Source organism: Anolis carolinensis, chromosome 4 (genome assembly GCF_035594765.1).
Source record: "Anolis carolinensis isolate JA03-04 chromosome 4, rAnoCar3.1.pri, whole genome shotgun sequence".
NCBI classification, from domain to species: domain Eukaryota; kingdom Metazoa; phylum Chordata; class Lepidosauria; order Squamata; family Dactyloidae; genus Anolis; species Anolis carolinensis.
In genome coordinates, this window is record NC_085844.1 from 213,237,445 (window position 1) to 213,259,589 (window position 22,145).

The window sequence follows — 22,145 nt, forward strand, 5'->3', positions numbered from 1 at the left end:
AGTTGGCAGATTGTAATTTTGTCAATGTCTATTGTTTATTATTATTATTATTATTATTATTATTATTATTATTATTATTATTATTATTATAGTTTGCCCATCCCTGCTATAGAATCATGGGTGTTGTAGTTTTACAAGGTCTTTAGACTCCTCTGATAAAGAGAGCTGTTACCTCTTCAAACTACAATTCCCAGGATTCCATAGCATTGAGCTAGGGCAGTAAATAGTATAAAACTATCCGTACATTCATTATGCAGTGTAGATGCACTTCAAGCAAGGAGGCAGAAAATTCCACCATCTGGGCTGCACATTCTAGGAACTGTGGCATTCCTTGTCCTGCCAAGCCTGTGAGGACTGCTGCATTTCAGCATTTGAGTGAGCAGCTGCCAGGCAGAAGGTGCAGAGGGTGGTGGCAATGCATTGACAAACAGGCCTTAGTTCCTCTCTGGACTAGCCAGATGTTCTTTGATACAGCAAAGAAGGAGTGGGTAAGCTGTTCATCTCCTCCACTATTATTGGGCTACCATTCTTGGACTTGGCTAGGCTGGCAAGGGCCGGAAGGAGTTACACTGACCATTTAATGCAAGTTTAAAACAATATTGAAGAAAGTGTTTCCACTGGGCAGATGATTACATAGCAAATTCTGGAACCAGTTTGAGGCCCAGATGATGATGATTACACAAACCACAGTGCACTGATGCACGTTAAAGGTTTTCTTTTGTATGCTTTTGTAGAGTTTTGTTTTCTGGCTGCCACTGTCTGAACTGGATTAAATGGTCAGTGTGGATGGGGCCCACAGTTCAACAGCATCTACAAGACCGCATGTTCTTCACCCCTGGAGCAGAGGAGGTTGACTTACTGTCAGACTTAAAACATGGCTTTATTCCTAGTTCCTAGATGACTGGGGAGACAGGTACAGTCTTGTCATTCACCTTGAGCAGGAACATGTCTGAGACTGGCATTTTTCTCTTGACTAAGTTGGATCATATAAAGTAACCTTATATGTTTATATGTCATATCTAACTTCTTCTGCTATAATTAGCATTTCTCAATCAGTGGTGATTTTTTTTATTTCAAATAGTGAAAGAGTGTAACAAAGTTTTGCCTAAATACATGTACCAAAGAAAGAAGTCAAAAAGTGTGAATACCATATAATACTATGTAACAAATTTTGAAAAGATTTCTGTTCCTGGTTTGAAAGTGCTATTTCCTGTTTAATTCTGTGATTTCTGTTATACTCCAGAAACTTGGTTTTTGTTGCTGCCACAAACTATGTTAAACTAGCTAAACCCGGCCGCGCTGTGCTGTGGCTCAGTATGATATGTATTGAATCTGAAAGTAAATAAAAGTATTGCAGCGAACATAGATTCACCAAGAAAACACATCATTCAATTCAATACCCTGCCTTGCGTTGCTGTGTCTATGTGGCATGTATGGAAAGGAAGGAAAAAGTTTTTTCCCCAAAAAATCATTTTTATTGTAATTCTAGTGGATTGATTACATTTTTAGTTTGTCTTTTTTCTGCATAAACATTAAGATCAGATGGTTTACTGACTCTGAAGTATGCGATGTATAATTGCCTATGAGAGAAGCATTTGTTTTCTAATTTCAAACTGCACACTTGCAAATATTGCCCCTGCGTTTTTTTTAATAGTCATTGCGAACGCAAGGCGTATTGGTAATTGAAGTCATTTAAATGTCAGTAGGAATAAGTGGGCAATCACCCCTAACTCCTGCTTATATATAGAGTTGGCCATATTGGGTCTGTGTGCCAAGTTTGGTCCAGATTTGTTGTTGGCTGGGTTTAGTGCACTCCGGATAAGGAGGAACAACAACTCCTGTAATCAAGGTCAATTCCAACATACTACAGCAGTATGTTCAGTTGGTCGTGGGGGTTCTCTGTGCCAAGTTTAGTCCTGGTCAATTGTAAGTGGGGATCACAATTTCTTTGGAGGCTGGTGAATTATAACTCCCATATATTGAGGTCAGTATCCCCCAAACTTTTCAAGTATTTTCTGTTGGTCATGGGGAGTTTGTGTGCCTAGTTTTGTCCAGGTCCGTCATTTGTGTGGGTCTTTGTGGTCTGTTGAAGTTGGAGCTGAATTGGGTGAAGGTACTGCAAATCCCATCATTTGTGGTCCATCCTTCTCAGCACCAGGGCGTGAAGTGGGTAATGGGGTGTCTGTGTGCCAAATATGGTCCATGTCAGTCGTTCATGGGGGTCTCTGTAGTCTGTGGGAGCGGTTTTGGGTGAAGGTACTGCAAATCCCATAATCCATGGTCTGTCCTCCTCTAACTGCACCAGGACGTAAAGTGGGTCATGGGGGGGGGGTCTGTTTACTTGGTTTGGTCCTGATCTGTTATTTGTGCAAGTTGCAGTGGTCTGTGGGACTTGAAGTGATTGAATATACTGCATATCCCATCATCCCCCAAACTCATTTTACTATAAAAACACGTGCGTATTGGACTGCAACGTTGTGTCAAAATTTGAAATCAATCGACTGACTACTTTTAGAGTTCTGCGTGCACAAACATATGCAGGCTCTATTTTTATATATGAAGATTGGTTGAGACTTGATGAAGTATTCATTGAAAAACTATAGCAAAATGTTCTGCAGAAACAAAGTTCTTGCAGTTTAATAATCTTTTCCTATGTTTTTATGATAGAACCAATTAGGAAATGACATTTATAACCCAGGAATAAAAATCGTGTTACATGGTGTAATCAAAGTGTACCATTAAAGACAATCTGTGTGTTCTTGAACTAATTCCTCCTAAAACTATGTGGCATCATAATTAAATATCAATTTAACAATAGGCCTTAACAGATGCAGAATTTTATCCATAGCTAATATTCTGTTTAGCTCATCCTTGGATTGTAAGAAGATTTTTACTTATTGCTTTACTTTTGAGCTTTGACACTATTCAAGGAAAGGCTGTCAGCTTCCTCCTGATTCATGATATTGCTTCCTTCTAAGGTTATGAGTCTCCTGATTCAAAAATTCTAAACAAATGCCTTCTCTTTTCCTTTAGATAAAGCCAAGAGCTTTCAGTCCTCTGCAGCATTAAGCAATCAATATCAATCCTGGTTCGAGTGGTTAAATAATTCATATTGAGGATGCAGATAATGGTTTCAGCGCTAAATTGTTGGGTGAATTAAAATTGGCAGTTTTAATGGGCAATAATGCCATTAGACAGAAACCCTAGATCCAAACATGAGGCACTTAAATGGAGTTAGCTCCAGATACAGTTGCAGTATAAAAAGTGAATTGATCTTCCATATGTACAGGTTGTCATTTCCCTGACATAGATATTTTATTCAATGGCTTTCTCTGATAATCTTGTAATTTACACTCAAAATATAACGTCAATGTGCATTATGTTCTGCCTGGGTAAGATGTTCAATGCTGGACAGAAAATACAGCCTATAAAGATAGGATCAGTCCAACTAATGCCATCCAACTAATTCTTAATGAAACCTCAGAGACATGGAGAAGGAAAGACAGTCAGAGGCACAGTTGAAAGAACTGGAAATGTTTACTATTGTGAAAAAGAGATTATGGGAAGATCATTAGCATTGGGTTGCTGTGAGTTTTCTGGGCTGTATGGCCATGTTCCAGAAGCATTCTCTCCTGACTTTTCGCCCACATCTATGTTGGGCATCCTCAGAGGTTTTGAGGCCTGTTGGAAACTAGGCAAATGGGGCTTATATATCTGTGGAAGGCCTAGTTGGGGGAAAGAACTCTTGTCTGTTTGAGGCAAGTGATAATGTTGCAATTTATCACTTTGATTAGCATTTAATGGCATTGCAGGTTCAAAGACTGGCTGATTCCTGCCTGGGGGAATCCTTTGTTGGGAGCTGATTAACTGGCCCCGATTGTTTCATGCCTGGAATTCCCCTGTTTTCTGATTGTTGTTTTTTATTTCCTGTCCTGATTTTAGAGTTTTTTAAATACTGGTAGCCAGATTTTGTTCATTTTCATGGTTTCTTCCTTTCTGTTGAAATTGTCCACATGCCTGTGGATTTCAATGGCTTCTCTATGTAGTCTGACATGGTGGTTGTCAGAGTGGTCCAGCATTTCTGTGTTCTCAAATAATATACTGTGTCCAGATTGGTTCATCAAGTGCTCTGCTATGGCTGACTGCTCTGGTTGAGTGAGTCTGCAGTGCCTTTCATGTTCCTTGATTCGTGTCTGAGCAATGCTGCGTTTCGTGGTCCCTACGTAGACTTGTCCACAGCTGCATGGTATATATGGTAGGCTCCTGCAGAGGTGAAAGGATCCCTCTTGTCTTTTGCTGAACAAAGTATTTGTTGGATTTTCTTAGTGGGTCTGTAGGTTGTGTTTCTTCATCAGCTTCCCTATGCGGTCAATGGTTTCCTTGATGTATGATAAGAAAACTTTTTTCTGGGCGGATCTTTGTCTTTACTCTCATGGCTTGTTCTTGGCCTTACAGCTCTTCTGATATCTGTGGTGGAGTATCCATTGGCCTGTGGAGCCCAGTTTACATGGTTCAGTTCACCTTGGAGGAGGTGATCAGTAGCCTGTTCGCCAATCTATTTAATAGAGACCTGGATCTGTTATCTAGGTTTCTGGATATCCATTGTTACTAACAGAAGTATTTTCTTTCATTTAATTTAATTTTCATCCCCACCTTTTGCAGCTGGAGAGAAACGGAATAAAATCCTTCCTTCATCCTGCTACATTCTATCCAATCCAACTGTAAACAAAACTATTGTCTAACCTCCTTTTTAGATGTGTTTGTATAAGTTGTATAAGTTGATCTAAGTAAAATTTTACTATTGCACCTTAATCTTATAGAAGAGCTACTACTGATTTAGAAGGGCTAGGATAGGGTAAAAATAGTGTATGTATTTTAAAATGATGGTGATTTGGATGGTAAACTAATTTACTGGTTTTATTTTATGTGATGTTTAAATGAATCCTAGTATTGATTGCCCCCTTTGCATAGATAGATAAAATTAGTATATGCCAGTTTTACGCAGAGGAGCCTGGCCATCAAATATTTTATATGCAAAGCAATGCCTATGGAGACATGGTAGCCATCTTCAAAATACCTGAAGGGTTCCTATACAGAAAATGAGGCTTATTTGTTGTTACTGCACAAGACAGGACTACAACTAACAGAAATTAGCTACAAAAGAACCCCAAACAAACAACAGATTTCAATTTCATTTTATAGGGAAACATCTTTTATAAAGAAACTTCCATAGGAAAATTCAGTTTTCTTCCATAAATGACATGTATTTATTATTTGCCTTTTTTCTATCCCCCAAGGGGGACTCAGAGCAGCTTGCAACTTGGCACAATTCAGTGCCACATTGACAGTATTTATACTAGGCATAAATACTGTTAAGACCCATCTACAGTGCCATATAATCCAGTTTCAAACTGTATTATATGGTCAGTGTAGACTTATATATTGCAGATTGAACAGCATTGCCATATAATCAAGTTCAATGCAGTAAATCTGCGTTCTGAAGTTGGATTATATGTCAGTGTAGATTCAGCCTCATATAATGCAGTTTAACTGCATTGAACTGCATTATATGAGTCTACAGTGACCATATAAAACAGTTTCAAACTGCATTATATGACAGTGTAAATGGGGCCCCAGTAGTTACAGTAGTAGCAAAGCCTGTTTTAGCAGGTTTCAATTTAGGTAAATGGAAGTGTAGCGGAACCTTTGTGCTACGGTCCTTGTTGAGCGCAGTGGATGGATTGGAGACGGACAACTGGAATAATTCCAAGAAAGCAGTTTTATTTGGCTAGTGGCCACTAGGGTTCCCCCTCGCACAAAATAAGTGCTTTTCCCAGGGAGAACCCCCAGTGGCGGGCTGAGTAAATATTTATACACACTACAGGGTTCGGGTTATGCCCGCCCACAAGCAAATTCATTGGCTTAGAGTTGTGACGCTGCTTGACTTGGACCCAATCAGCGCTGACCAGCGGTCCGGCCGCACTCTTTCTGTGCCGTGTTCACAATCATTCAGAGCGCCTGCGTACGCATGCGCTGTTTGTTTATCTTTAGCTTTCATTTCTTCAGAAACACATGATTTCCCAGAACTCACATGTTTCTGTGAGTTTATGCACCCGGGTCGCTAGCCGTCGCCATTTCTGCCCATATATGGTATTTCCTGGGGTTCTTTAACCTCCCGCCTCACTCCCCCATTTTCTTTTTGCGAAGCGCATGTACAAAAGCTGAAGCAAAGCATTATGGTTCCATCCAATCCCGCTTGGCTTGGAGTATGGCTATCTTTTCTCCAGGTAAAGATTGTGTGACACACCTAGTACACATTTGCATCATTATTGGAGTGCAGCACATAACTATGAGAACAATGAACAATCCTAAAATCCCTACCAACAATATGTCCTTCAACCATTCTACTGAGGGTAACCAGCTAGTCACCCAGGAGAAGGGAGACCAACCTTCTACCTCCTGGACATTATTGTAAATTAGCTTTTGCAATGACTCGATGTCATCTACAATAGTACTATTCAAGTTATGAAATTTCACTACACAACGCCCTCTAACCATGGCGCATAACCCCCCCCTGGCCGCCAGTAGGTAGTCAAGGGCCAACTTATGCTGTAGGGCCATCTGGCTGATTTCTTCTACTTCAGACTGGATTTCCCGGAAAATTTTACCAGTGGCATTTATGGACTTTTCAAGGCGGCAAGTCAGGCCTAGAACACTTCTACGATTTGCTTGAGCTACAATCCCTGGGTAAGCACCCAGGGTCAACAAGCCTGTGATCAGGCCTCCTCCTACACGGGAGGCTTCTGAACCTGACAGGGCCTTGTTAATAATGACCTCATCCGAGCATTCTGGTCCTAGAGGGCCTGTTTGCACAATGTCCCGTTTCAGGCGCTGATGCCTTTTGTGTAAGACCTGAACTGGGAATGTCAAATAACCCACACCGACACACTGGTAGTTGCCGGGGTGATAATTTGTGGCCCATTTATCAAAGAAAAACCATAGATTTGGATCCCTAATTTGCCATAACGGACAGAGGCTTTTACCTAGGCTCAGTTGGGTTAATTGTTGCAGTATGTTCATATAAGATTTTAGGCCCTCAATAGAATCATTCACACTAAATGTAGGATAATCTGGATACATGCTAGCCCACTCGGTTGCGGTTAGATTTAATCGTGAGACATAAGATGTATTAAATCGTCCATGTAGATAGAACCGGTCTCGACAATGGGAGTAATTGCCTAATCGGGAAAAGAACGCCTGCCTAGTTCCCCAGTGTCTCCACTCAGAATTCCATATTCCCGATCCTCCACAACAAAAGCACAAACCCCTGGTGGAGGTATGGTATCTAAACCGTCGAAACCTAGTTTGATTTATTTTTTGTGGTATGCTAGAAAACACGGTAGGTGGACCCTCCTGAGCCTTGGACAATCCCTCCAACACAATCTGTGGTTCATCAATTAAATCGGGAAGAAATGAAAAATCTCCTATGGTGAGGGGGTGTTCATATATTAATGCTACCTCTTTCCCGTGCTGCTCAAACATATAATTGGCATGTTCTTTTATCCAATTCCCATGTGCTCTTTTTCCAAAAGAGAGAATAAAACTCAGCGCAAATAATATACCAAACACAGTGCGCTTTCCTCCCCTCCTCATAACTTGTCTCCCACTTTTTCCTCTCAAAATGTCTAGCCACCATCTCCCGGAGAGCGCCTTTGTTGGGCCATGCTGCGACATACTTGACCACCGACGCTCCGTTGCACCCGAAGGGATCAGCTTCATGGCCTTGTTGACCCCTTAGGGAGTTGCCGGATGATCCTGAGTCTCAGGTCCTCACCAGGAACTCGCTCCGTCCGCCACTCCTCAGGCGCTAGTTTTACACGGGTGTAATGTATCCACGGCTTAATCTCCTTCACCTTCACTGCAGTGGGGGTAGACAGGAGCACAACATAGGGTCCTCGCCACTTGGGTCCCAATGGCTCAATCTTCCAATCCTTGACCAGAACCTCGTCACCTGGTGAAAAACAATGTAGAGGTGTGGTAGGGAATGGTGGGTTCAATTCAGAAATGTATTTTTCTAACTGCTGCAGTTGTCTGCCCAAAGCCTGAACCTGGGCCAATGTCTGTTTCTCTCCTATGAGGTGTTGCTCAGCTCCTGTCTCTAAGGCTCCCTTCAAGCTCAAAGGGGGTCGTCCATAGAGTCTTTCAAAAGGGGAGAGTCCTGTCCGTTTGTGTGGTGTTGTGATGACCCATGGGCAATGTAGTCCCATTCCTGGCACTGTGGTGCCAGATGAAGAGGAAAACTTGGGTTTTTCGCCGTTTCAATCAGAATTGGAACTTTCCCAGCCAGATTTGGAAACCTTGCACCTGCAAGAGATTTGTCTTCCAGAAGTCTGTCAAACAAGCCCTGAGCCTAAATCTCCTACGTTTTCTCGCCATGATTTTTGTAAACAACAGAGAGGAGTCGATCAGGCGTCTCGCAGGAGTGCTAGGATAGCTGCTAAGCATTCAGCTGATTAAGCCTGCTTCCCATGGGAAACTTTAGGGAGTCATGCATCTGGACTCAGAAAATAGCTTTCGTTTCTGGTTCTCCAGAGAACTGCTCTTGGGCGGGAAAACGGGACCCTAATTAGGTGTTTTACCCACAAAGGGATCTTGCGGAGTCAATTCGTCAGCAACCGGAGTAGCGTGTGTGGACAGCTACTCCGCTTCCAAGCCTCCGTTCCTGTCGCCAAGCCTTCGTTCCCAGCTTTGTTTACTCCACGAATCCTGCCTTGCTTTCTAAGACTCAGCCTCGTCTTGTTTCCCGGATTTTGCCAAGAAATTACCACGGATCTTGTTCTTGTTCCTTGTTTCCTTGTTGCCTTGAATCAAGCCTCGTTTTCCCAAGAATCAAGTTACTTCCTAGCCTCGCTCAAGTTTCACGGACTAAAAGACCTTGTCATCTCCCCTCACTTTGCCTGGCAAAGTGAGTGTTTCGGTTATTGGATTACAACTTTGGACCTTAATATTTCATATTGGACATTGTTTCTTTGGACTAATTTTGACCTTTCCTGAAAGGTCTATTTCTGGACTATTTCATACACTTGCTTTTATTAACTTTATATATTCCTTCAATAAAGATATTAGTTAGATTCTGGCCTCTGTGTATGGTTATTGGTGCTCTGCAGCCTGGGTCGTGACAGTTTGACTCCGCCACCCTAAGCACCAATTAACCTAGGCCAGTATGTCTACCGGAACCGTGCCGGGTGGCCAGCCACTTAGCTACACCATCGACAAGGACGAAGTGGACCGCATCCGTGACAAGCTCAATGCGCAGGATGGGGAAATAAGGGGTTTGAAGGAGCGCGGAATCCGTCTCCCGGCCATGGCGTTGCCAACCAAGTTTTCTGGAGAAGCTTCTAAGGTTCATGTTTTCCGTCGCCAATGCCAGGCTTATCTAGAGGCCCGTGCTGCCGAGTTTCCCCAAGAAGACATCAAGGTGGCGTGGATCTACAGTCTCTTGGACGGGCCAGCGGCCAACTGGGCGACGGCACTGTTCGACCAAGTCTCCCCACATCTAAGGTCAGCGCAACATTTCTTGGACCACCTTAAGGCGACCTGGGGAATCGAGGACAATTTGGAGGCAGCCGGCCACAAACTCCGGCGCCTCTCCCAAGGGGACAGACCCTTGTCCCAGTACATAGCCGAGTTCCGGGTGCTGGCCCACAACACCGGCTGGAACGATGTAGCCCTCAGAGGACAATTTCGGGAGGGTCTCAACATTGAGATGCTGGAAGAAATCTCCAAGGTGGATCCTCCCCACTCTCTTGAAGCACTCATTGATCAATGTTTACGAGCTGAAGTCATGCTTGCCAACAGAAAACAATGGGTCCGAGGCCAGAGCGGTAGAGCTGGGGTGAAACCTCCCGCTCCCACCGGCGTCCAGCCGCGTCCAGTATGGAGACCCCCGCCACCAGCCCCATACCCCAGAGGGAGCGAGGAGGTGCCGATGCAGTTGGGCAATGTGCGTCCCAGATTAGATGCCGCCGAGAAGGCCCGCCGCCAACGCCTAAATCCCTGTTGGTACTGCGGAAACGGGGGCCACTTCGCCAGAGAGTGCCCAGCCAAGGGGAAGCCCGCCGCCCGTCTGGCGGCGGCGTCCTCCACGGAGACGAAGGCGTCTGAGGCGGCTGGCGCACAGCCGGCGGGGGAAGCCAGCGACCGGGCGTAGAGAGGCTCGCCAACCCGGTCAAAAAACCCACTCAAGAGCCGCCAACCGGGGTCCTATTTCTTCTAGTGGTCACCTTGTGGTCAGCAAAAAAAGGGCCCGTCATGGTCCATGCCATGATAGACTCAGGAGCCACAAACAATTTCATTGATAGAGAGTATGCCGACTCTCTGGGATTACAATATCATGACTTCAAGAACGCCCGTGTGGTGCAAGCCATCGATGGCCGCCCCCTCAAGACGGGTCCCGTAAGCCAGTGGTCGGAACCCACCAGAATGTGGATAAGGGAACATATGGAAGAGATTTCCTTCTTTGTTACCGAGGTTCCCCATTTCCCTGTGATTTTGGGAATTCCATGGCTGACACTTCACGACCCAAGCATCTCCTGGTCCAACAGTGCTCCGTGTGCGTGGAGGGTAGTGAAGGCATATTTTGAGTCTGTGTAGACGTTAACCCGCTTTCCGCTTGACAATTCCAACGCTCGGGTCAGGGCAATCAATTCGGCCTTCTGGGCAGAAGTCCCCGGGGGCAGTGACCCTGCTTCCAGCGTCTCTCCCCCCCACCGGACAACCGCATAACCTGAGTGTCTTTGATTATTTTCCATAAAGGAGCTTCCATCTGTGAACAGAGTGTCGTCCACCTTAGTTAGTGGCACATCCTTCAAATCCGGTCGACTGGAGAATACCTCATCCATCACCTGGGCACACTGATGGATCGTGGTGTCTCCTGGAGTCGGGAGCAAGGTGGCCGGATTCAGAGTGGAGCAAGTCTCCAGGGTCACCAGTGGGTTGTCACACAACAATCCCTCATATTTCATTAACCTCTCACTTGTGAGCCAGCGCGGTCCCTTAGTGTCTAACAGTGCCTTAACGCTATGGGGCACCTTAACTGTCAGTGGCTGTCCTAGGGTCAATTTATTCGCTTCTTTGATTAAATCTACTGATGCTGCCACAGCCCTCAGGCAAGGTGGCAATCCACGAGCCACTGTGTCCAATTGCTTTGACAAGTAGGCAATCGGCCTTTGCCATGAACCTAGTGGTTGGGTCAATACTCCAACCGCTGTCCCTTCCCGCTCTGCAGCGAACAGAGTGAATGGTTTTTCCAAATCGGGCAGTCCTAATGCTGAAGATGACATCAATGCTTCTTTTAATGCCTTAAATGCCTGTTGACATTCTTCTGTCCACTCAAATGGATCTTCTCTTCCACCTCTCGTAGCCTGGTACAGCGGCTTAGCCAACACGGCGTAGTTAGGGATCCACTGTCTGCAATATCCTGCTGATCCCAAAAATTCCCGCACCTGTCGCCGGGTACTGGGAGTGGGGATGGCACAAACAACTTCCTTTCTTTCAGCTCCTAACATCTTCTTTCCTTCGGTCAGATGGAACCCCAAATATTTCACTGTGGGACAGCACAACTGGGCCTTTTTCTTTGACACTTTGTAACCCTTCTCTTCCAATTTCTTGAGTAATCTCAAAGTATGCTCTCTAGTGCCCCCTAGTGTCTGGCAAGCAACAAGCAGGTCATCTACATACTGAAGCCAAATTCCCTCTTCCTTAGGTATTACAAAATCCTGTAAGTCTTTGGCCAGGGCTTGACCAAAAATGGTCGGGCTGTCCCGGAACCCCTGAGGAAGGCGTGTCCAAACATACTGGGTCCTTTGCCCTGACTGCTGAGATTCCCATTGGAAAGCAAAGATCGGTTGGGATACAGGGGCCAATCGAATGCAAAAGAATGCATCCTTTAAATCCAATACAGTAAACCATTTGGCAAATGCTGGTACTAGACTCATCATGATGTATGGATTTGGCACTACCGGGGTTAGGGGAACGGTGGCTTGATTTACAGCCCGCAAATCTTGAACTGGGCGATATTCTCCTTGTCCTCCAGGTTTCTTGACTGGGAGCAGGGGCGTGTTCCACGGGGAACTGCATGGTACCAATATCCCATGCTGCAGAAGTCGCTCTAGATGCTTTCTGATCCCCTGCACCGCCTCTCGACTGACGGGATACTGTGGCTTACATATGGGTCCCATTCCTCTTTTCACTTCCACCACCACCGGTGGAACATATTTAGCTAATCCTGGAGGATTATCTTCTGCCCACACTAAAGGAGTCTCATGCCATGGCCATTGTATTTCTTCAGTAAAAATCCTAACTTGAAACAGTCTCCATTCCTCTTCCATGGGAAATGATATTTCCATTTGTCCATTCTTCATGAACTGGAGTTGTGCTTGTAATTTTGATAAAATGTCCCTTCCCAACAAAGGGACTGGGCAGTCTGGAAGATATAACATCTTATGCTTGACCTGATGTCCGGCCAGATTGCAGGTGCGTTCCTTGAGGAAGGGGCACTTCTGGGTCTTCCCAGACACCCCTATTACTTTCGTAGTTTCCCGAGTTGGTGGACTAATTTTTGTATTTACTACTGATTTTTCGGCACCTGTGTCCACTAAAAAGTCCAATTGTTGGTCCCCGATTTCAAGTGTGACCATCGGCTCCCCGGGGTCCAACAAAACAAGAGCCTGGCTTCCTCATTCCTCTCCTCCATCCATATCTTCCCATTCTTCTTCCATCACAGCTGCTGCAGCTATCACCTCTCTCGCAGGAAAAGGTACGTAGTTTCCACGTCCTCTTCCCCTTCCTGGGTTTCTTCCTCTCTCAGGCCTTCCTCTTTCTCTCGGTCCTTCCTGACTTCCTTCTCTTCCTTCTGGGCATTCACCTTTCCAGTGTCCAAACTTCTTACATTTAGCACATTGGTCTCGACCTAACCTCCGAGGGGGCCCTCTTCTTCCTCCTTGTCCCCCTCTGGCATATCCTCCTCTTCCTCTCTGTCCACTTGCACTCTGTTCCATCATGGTAACTAATGCTTGGTATTCCTGCTTCTTCTTCCTGTCCTTCTTCTCTTCTTCTACCTGGTCCCTTGCCATATAAACTTGATCTGCGAGTGCCAACAATTCATTCATAGTCTTTCCTAGAAATCCTGGTTGCTTTTGAATCTTTCTCCGGATGTCAGGAGCCGCTTGACTGATAAAAGACTGTTGAATCGCCCTCCTACCGTTTTCATCCTCCAAATTATACGGGCTATACTTTCTATATGCTGCCTCCAGCCTTTCCAAAAAGGCTGTTGGTGACTCAGATTTTTCCTGTACCACTCCCTGAATATTTATAATGTTGACGGGTCGCGGCGGGCCCCTCTTTACCGCTTCTACCAATATACGCTGGAATCCTCTCAGTCTCTGCAAATGTCCTTCTTCTGCGGTGTCCCATTGGGGATCTATTTCCACAGGAAACCTCTGTGCTCCCCACTCGGCTGCATCACCATCTTGTGGGGCCCCAACCTGGGCTATGGCTACCCCATTATTCAACACTGCTCTTCTCTCTTCTGATGTGAACAACATATTCAACAATTGTCTGCAATCTTGCCAGGTGGGATTATGGGTTGCCATAATCCCTTCCAATAGCCTAGCCATAGCTTGGGGTTCTTCACTATAAGGTGGAGTATTATTCTTCCAATTCAGAATGTCACTACTACTGAAAGGCACTACCTGGTATGCTTGAACTATCTCATTCCTGTTGTTTATCACAGGCACCGTTCTCAAGGGCATCTGGAGGGCCGGGCCGGTCGGTGAATCACCAGGCCACACCGGAGCTCCATGTCTCCGAGTTTGTGCCGGAGAAGCATCACTGGGCATCCGTTGTGACCTCTTCTTTTCCTTTGTTTCCTCCTGATATTTTTCTAGGCTAGGATAGTGTTTCTTGGCTGCTTCGGTTGACTCTGGAGAGTAGGGTGGGGGTCTCGTTCCTAGTGTAGGTGCACCGGGGGCTGTTCCCTGGGGTGGGGGCGGTGGCAAGGGTGGCGGCAATAATTCCTGTTGTCTAGCCTGTACACTCAACTGTAAATCTGGGTAGTCCTCCTCATTGGATTGGAAAACTTCCTTCTTTTTCCCTTCCTTCTTCACCACCATACATTTGCCATTCCTGCACTGTCGAACCCAACCTGGATCTTCTCTAACTACCCGTTCCCAAGTAGCAATATAGACCCACTGGTTCGGATGATTCACAGCACAATATTCTTCCACTGTTCGGATCAGTTTCAGATCCCACGTTCCTTCTACTTGCCAACCTAACCCAAACTCTGGCCATTCTCCCTGACACAAATTCCTCAGTCTATAATCTCTCAGGTCCCTTGGATTGCCTGCTACGGCTCTGATAGCAAAAGAGCCAAAATTATCTAAGATGCATTGTAAGGGAGTGGAGCTCTTTGAATTTTTCCCTCCCATCCTGCCTAATAGAGGGGACTGTCTTGGCCTGGGCACCCGGCCACTCAACGGCATGCGTCAGGAAACACAAGACAGAGCCCCTTTCTACCTCCCTGGGAACTTTTTGTGTCCCTCCCGGCGCCGGTGTTCCCTTAATGTCTCATGCAACCACTATACTTGCCAGATTTCTGTAGACGTCGGACCAACCTTCGCCCCTGGACTTTTCCCTGGATCCTTTTCCCTCCTGGCTGGTTTCTATGGAACCTCGCTGGTGTTGCAACGTCAGTCGGCGTTGGCATCAGAGGCAAGCACCGCAGCCGGTCTTGCAATATTCAGGGGCCCCTTCTCGTCTCACGGTAGTTGCCTCAGGCCCCCACCGCTGAGTTGGGGCCGTCCCGCCAACGGGATCCGTCTCCAACCTCCTGGCCCGCCTTATAGGAAATCACGTCGGGGTCACCAGAAAATGTAGCGGAACCTTTGTGCTACGGTCCTTGTTGAGCACAGTGGATGGATTGGAGACGGACAACTGGAATAATTCCAAGAAAGCAGTTTTATTTGGCTAGTGGCCACTAGGGTTCCCCCTCGCACAAAATAAGTGCTTTTCCCAGGGAGAACCCCCAGTGGCGGGCTGAGTAAATATTTATACACACTACAGGGTTCGGGTTATGCCCGCCCACAAGCAAATTCATTGGCTTAGAGTTGTGATGCTGCTTGACTTGGACCCAATCAGCGCTGACCAGCGGTCCGGCCGCACTCTTTCTGTGCCGTGTTCACAATCATTCAGAGCGCCTGCGTACGCATGCGCTGTTTGTTTATCTTTAGCTTTCATTTCTTCAGAAACACATGATTTCCCAGAACTCACATGTTTCTGTGAGTTTATGCACCCGGGTCGCTAGCCGTCGCCATTTCTGCCCATATATGGTATTTCCTGGGGTTCTTTAACCTCCTGCCTCAGAAGGATGAGGAATGTAGCCAAGATACTATGTGTGGTCTGTAGGGGTCTTTTTGCTTCTCTAGGATTGACCAGACCCTCCATTCACTTTGGCCCAAAAAAAACCCACCTTTAGAAATACACTTAAGAGCTGTGCAGAAGTAATAGTCTTTCCTTGCAACACTCTTTCAGCTCTTTCCCATGTTGCCAAAGAATTGAAAAGTCTTAGTACCAAAACCAACCCTTGTGCCAGCAGGACTGCTAACCAAAAGGTTGGAGGTTTGAATCTGGGGAGAGCAGGATAAACTCCCATCTGTCAGCTCTGGCTCTCCATGCGGGGACATGAGAGAAGCCTCCCACAGGATGGTAAAACATCAAAAACATCTGGACGTCCCCTGGGCAATGTCCTTGCAGAAGGCCAATTCTCTCACACCAGAAGCGACTTGCTTCCATTTCTGAATCCAGATTATCTTCTTTGAGCTGGATTATATGGCTGTGTAGACTCATATAATCCAGTTCAAAGCAGATAATTTGGATCCAGAAGTTGGATTATATGACAATGTAGTTCCTAGATAGATTTATACCCATTTTTATCCATTTTGGGATCAGAGCAGAGCTATTGGGATGAAAATTTACTTTGGTGGCTGCGGTAGTTCCTCGTTCCTGAAATGCAGTCTGTGCAGCCATCTGTTAGGGATGCTGAATGGGTATTTTATTTATAATCTTCCATGTCCCTCACAGCTCTAAAATTCTGTAACTTCTAAGAAACAGAGATTATAGTAGAAAGTAACAACTTTGGTGGGTCTGAGTGCCATTACTTCCATGCTTCTGAGGCTTTTTACTGAGGCTTTTTTCATTACTGAAAATGACTAGGGAGTTAATTCAAGTTTTTAAAACAATACTTTCATAGAATCATAGAGTTGGAAAGCCCCTTGTGGGCCATCCAGTCCAACCCCCTGCCAAGAAGCAGGAAAATCGCAGGTGGCCATCCAGCCTCTGCTCAAAAACCTCCAAAGAAGGAGCCTCCACCACACTCCGCAGCAGAGAGTTCCACTGCTGAGCAGCTCTCACAGTTAAGAAGTTCTTCCTAATGTTCAGGTGGAATCTCCTTTCCTGTAATTTGAAGCCAATGTTCCACGTCCTAGTCTCCAGGGCAGCAGAAAACAAGCTTGCTCTCTCCTCCCTATGACTTCCTCTCACGTCTTTATACATGGCCCTCATCATGTCTCCTCTCAGTCTTCTCTTCTACAGACTAAACATGCCCGACTCTTTAAGCCGCTCCTCATAGGGCTTGTTCTCCAAACCCTTGATCATTTGAGTGGCCCTCCTCTGGACACATTCCAGCTTGTCAACATCTCCCTTCAATTGGGGTGCTCAGAATTAGACACAGAATTCTATGTGTGGTCTGACCAAGGCAGAACAGTGAAATACTGTTTTTCAATAAAGCAAGCTAAACCATTCTGGATATTAATAATCATCCTTTTTTGAAAAACCTGTGTGTGTGTGTGTGTGTGTGTGTGTGAAAGAACTACAGAATGGGCAGGGAGGGTCTCATGAGAGCCATGAGATGCACCTGCCGACTATCCTGGGATTAAGGTTTCATTAGTCATAATGAAATACGTTATGCAAAATTGATGTGCAATATACTGAACTTTTTGTGACCCAAGATTTTATTTTGTAACTAGCTCCGCTCAGTCTTCGTTTCCTGTTTCCTTTTGGTTTCCTTTGCCTCTGAATATACTTGCTATAATATTTAACAAAGAGGCGAGACTGAACAGATTTAACACTGAGCACTGTATTGTAGGCAAATCTCTTATAATATAGTAGAGTCTCGCTTATCCAATGTTCTGGATTATCCAACGCAGTCTGCCTCCCGCCTGGATCCACAACTGTTTCTCTAGGCAGCAAGGACTGAACTTTTTACAGATTTAACTTCCAACAGTTTTGTTACTGCAAGTTCATTTTATGCAATTCTATCTTTATTTATAGTCAATTTGTTAGTAGCCAATGTTTTTATAGCCAATGTTTTCAATACATTGTGATGTTTTGGTGCTAAATTCGTAAATATAGTAATTGCTACATAATATATATGGTGTATTGAACTGCTTTTTCTGTCGATTTGTTGTAAAACATGATGTGTTGGTGCTAAATTTGTAAAATTATAATGTAATTTGACATTTAATAGACTTTTCCTTAATCCCTCCTTAATATCCAACATTTTTGCTTATCCAACGTTCTACCGGCCCGTTTATGTTGGATAAGTGAGACTCTAATGTATATATTTTTTCTTCATTTTAGTTCATGACATTTTGATGACACAAAGATGAAAATTCAAAAAGCATGCGATAGAAAATCTAGAAATTCAATGATAAGCTTCAATGATAAGCTAGAAATTCAATGATAAGCCCTGGGTGTGTTTTACTGATCCAATAAATAGTTACGTGCCCCTTTTTATCTTTTGTGAAATTCCTTTTTTTTCACCTTCCTAATTAGCTCTTTTACTTAGTTCTCTTTATAATACCCATAAAAGTAATTTCACATGTGTATTTAGATAAGACAAAGTTTCATCATCCTAATCATTTATTTATATAGAACCATCACATGGCACTTTACAAGTAGCTGACTATACCAAAATAACTAATTCTTTGCCCTTGGGCTTGGAATCTAATTTTTATATGCAAGCAGCTGAGAATCACATGGCTTCTTGACACCAGTATTAGATGATGATGATGATGATGATTTATACCCCACACTTTTTCTCTCCACAAAGGAGGCTCAAAGTAGCTTGACATATAGGCAAAGTCAGCATACTGGCTGGAATGAGAATTTTGTGATCCTTTGTATGCTGCTGAACTGCAGCTCCCAGCAGCCTTTGTCATCATAAACAATGTGAGGAATGCTGGGTGCCACAGTTCCTGGGTCTGCTTTATTCATATGTATAAGGGCTTGGAGAGAAGGTGTTTCATGTCATGCTCTTTTTCGTTAGCTTTCCCAGCTGACAGATTGAGTCCGGATGCCTGTGGAGTCCCTCGCCTCCAGCAAGGAACAGTCTTTCCCAGCCTAAGAATTGCCATGCGGTGCTTTCTAAGGCGGTCCCTTACAGTAGGCATTTCCCTGCTGGTGTTCCTGCTCATCATAAATCTGTATTCCTGGCCCCAAGAGGATTCTGCAATGGTAAGCCAAGCATGTGTGTTTCTTACTGAGCGTAAACATATGTGGAAGGCCTGTGCATTACTTCTTTGTTGTTCCTGTGCCTTAAAAGTACTATGTATGCTCCTGTATAAGTCTAGAAATAGAAGTAAAAAAAATCAAGACAAAAAACCCTGAGTCAATTTATACATGGCTCAGTATTTATTTATTTATCGTGTCAGAAGTGAATTGAGGATACAGTTATAATGCATTTAAAAACACTAAGTAAAACTTGGCTTTATACTAAACGTCCTTTGACCAGAAGCTGGCCACTCGGAGTGCCTCTGGTGTCGCTGTGAGAAGGTCCTCTGTTGTGCATGTGGCAGGGCTTAGACTGCATTGTAGTAAGTGGTCTGTGGTTTGCTCTTCTCTGCACTCGCATGTTGTGGACTTCATGTTGTAATGCCATTTCCAAGGTTAGCTTTGCATCTCGTGGTGCCAGAGTGCAGCCTGTTCAGCGCCTTCCACATTGCCCAGTCTTCTGTGTGCCCAGGAAGGAGTATCAGCCACTGACTGAGATTCCGGATTCTAATCTGCCACTTTTGGACTCTCACTTGCTGAGATGTTCCTGCGAGTATCTCTGTAGATCTTAGGAAGATATTTCTTTATTTAAGGTGTTGGCTTGCTGGCTGATATCCGAACAGAAAGTGGCCCAGAGATGTCAATACCTTGGTCCTTTCATTACAGGCTGCTATCTCCTGGTTTTTTTTGTTTTGTTTTGTTTTTTGTTTTTTCGTGTCAGGAGCAACCGGAGTTGCTTCTGGAGTGAGAGAATTGGCCGTCTGCAAGGACGTTGCCCAGGGGACGCCCGGATGTTTTGATGTTTTTACCATCCTTGTGGGAGGCTTCTCTCATGTCCCCGCATGGAGCTGGAGCTGATAGAGGGAGCTCATCCACACTCTCCCCAGGTGGGATTCGAACCTGGCAGCTTTCAGGTCAGCAACCCAACCTTCAAGTCACTTAGTCCACTACGCCATCTGGGGGCTCCAGTTAGGGTTCTCCTGGTGGAAATCAGGTGATGCCATACCGGCTAAACAATATAATTTCTCCAGCAGTGTTGGGCATAGACATCCTGTGATAATGCGGCATGTCTCATCATTAAGAGCAACATCCACTGTTTTATTGTGTTGAGATGTGTTCCACACTAGGTATGTGTACTCAGCAGCACTGTGTCTGGTTGTGATCCCCAGGTTGTGCCAGTCAGCTTTATGTACTGTACTTTAATTCTTATCAGTTTATGTACTATATTTTAATTCTTATTTAAAAAGGAGTCATCTCTGAGCAGAGTAGCAAAAGCCATTCTGGGACAACCTAAAAGAAACACTGGCCTCTTTTTCTCTCTTCACTGTGGCACCACCTTTTGTCTTTTTAAATGCTTGGACAGGAAAATGTCAGCGTGTTGGCCCCCTGAAGTGGCACTTTCCCCTCTCTGCAGAATGAACCTTGTCATGTCCATAGGTCATATCAACATCCAAACCCTGTCTTTGACATATACATATACAGGATAACCCGTTGATTTACTTGCTGTTCATTTTAACGTTGAGGGTTAGGACTGATAAGGGAATAGCATAACACTTGTAAAAACACATATCAAGTTGCTTCTACAAGTATTCTTTAAAATAACATTTAGAAGAAATTAGAAACCATTACTCAAAGTACCAATGAAGTGTCTTGGTTCCTATTGTTTACTTTCCAAACACAATGTTTTAGTTTTACATGTGCATGCTAAAGTAATTCATTAAAGGTAATTACATTGGCCATAATTATATTCTTCTATCATTAGAAACAAAGAACTCCCACAAGGCAGTTTTTCCAAAATCCTTTTCGAAAGGATTCCCAAAACAACAGGTATTATGGTTTATATAGTTAGGTTACAGACCTGAGTGCAACCTATAACAGTCTCTACACTGCAGTTTTATACCACTTTAATGGAAGGGCTCAATGCTGCAGAATCCCGGGAGTTGTAGTTTGGTGAGGCACCAGAACACTCTGACAGAGAAGGCTAAAAACCATGTAAAACTACAACTCCCATGAGTTCATGGCATTGAGCCATGGAACGTCTTTATTCACAGGATAAACTGGAGATATATTTTGAGTTAGTACAGGCATATATGTTCCTTGGTTTGAGGGTTCTTCAGTTTTTTCCCCCCGAATAGTCTCCAAAGAAGGCCATAAGAGGAAATACAGGCTGAAATATGTCAGGCTTCTTTACTAAGAAAAATTTATTTGCCACCTTTTGAGCATCTTTAAAGGAGTGTCCAATTTCTTCTGTGGAATTCATTGGATCATCTCCAGTTTCTGCTTCTTCTGCTTTAGATATTTTCAGTCCTTCCAGAAATACAATCTCTTTGTTGAAATAAGAGCCTCCCATTAAAAAAATAATAACTTCCCTGTTTGAGGCTGAAAGGTTTTAGAGGCACATTATAGACAGAATTTTAAGAGAGCAGGCTCCAAGCAGAGGGAGTGGCAAGAGTGGTGGAAGATGAAGAGCTGAACGCAATCCAAGTCCAAACACAATGGGACTCTACTTGAATAGGAAGTTGTCAAGGAAGTGCTTGATGCCAGGAGCAGATGCTGTTTTTCTCGTTTTTCTTCCTCCCACCCCCACATACCGTAGGTAGCATAAAAGATTTATTTATTTATTTACAGTATTTATACCCCGACCTTCTCACCCTGAAGGCTTCCAGAACACGCATACGGCAAACATGCAATGCCGATTATACAATTAACAAGGACAGATAACACAAAGATAAAGGCAGTTTTCTCCATCTTATTTCTAGCATCTTGGAGGATATGCTCGACTGGCTACTGGCGAGGGTAGTGGTGCTGTCGCTCCATCTTGCATGCTGAGGGGCTTTCCTCCAATCAATGTCCTTAAAGACACCTTTATTACTTCCCTGCTAAAAGCAGTACCTGTTTATCTACTCACATTTCTGCTTTCAACCTGCTAGGTGGACAGGTTAGCAGGGGCTAACAGTGGGTGCTCACCTCGACCCAGGATAGAACTGCCAACTTTACAGTTGGCAGGATTTTTCTGCAGCGCAGCGGTTTAGCCTGTTGTGCTAAGCCTGGCAGTTTTTCTGCTTGATGTTTAGTGGGAACTGAAGAATTCCCTTTCCATGTTATCAGTGGAATTAGCATTTTCTTATTATTATTCCATTGAAACTCAGGGCTCCTGAAGGCTAAGCAAATATATCAAAAGATGGTGAGTTTTATTGCTGTAGGTGTGTGAGAAATATTCAGTATTTCAGTTTTTCCAACTCACTGTCTTGTAATTCTCAGAAATAGCTGTAAGATTTAATTCTCACATTCAAATGGGTATTGCTTTTTAATTCCTTTTTCTTTTTGTCCTTATTTTTTTCAAGTTATAGTGCTATAGGTAAAACAGCTGTTGCATCATAAGTCTATAATTATTTTTTTAAATTCAGAGAGAAAAACATTAGCCCTTCAACAAATCATACCCCAGTTTAACCTTTAGAAAAGTTCTAGAACAGATCCAATAAATTATAACATATGGCAACAGCAATGAGCAGCATCACAAAAACTCATGCTTGTTATAT

General features: G+C 44.2%; 1 protein-coding gene across 6 annotated transcripts in view; it reads left to right on the forward strand.

The window, feature by feature from the left end:
* The window catches only part of LOC100556708 (alpha-1,3-mannosyl-glycoprotein 4-beta-N-acetylglucosaminyltransferase C), a 52,965-nt gene that overhangs the window by 26,341 nt on the left and 4,479 nt on the right, over positions 1–22,145 (forward strand). For 5 of the 6 annotated variants that reach the window (XM_016993383.2, XM_008110033.3, XM_016993386.2 and 2 more), the window contains exon 2: positions 18,383–18,570. In XM_016993383.2, the coding sequence (XP_016848872.2) occupies positions 18,469–18,570 (102 nt within the window). In that variant the 5' untranslated portion in view covers positions 18,383–18,468. Of the gene's footprint in view, positions 1–157; positions 914–18,382; positions 18,571–22,145 lie in introns of those variants that run through there. The other variant, XM_016993379.2, reaches the window with a different exon arrangement.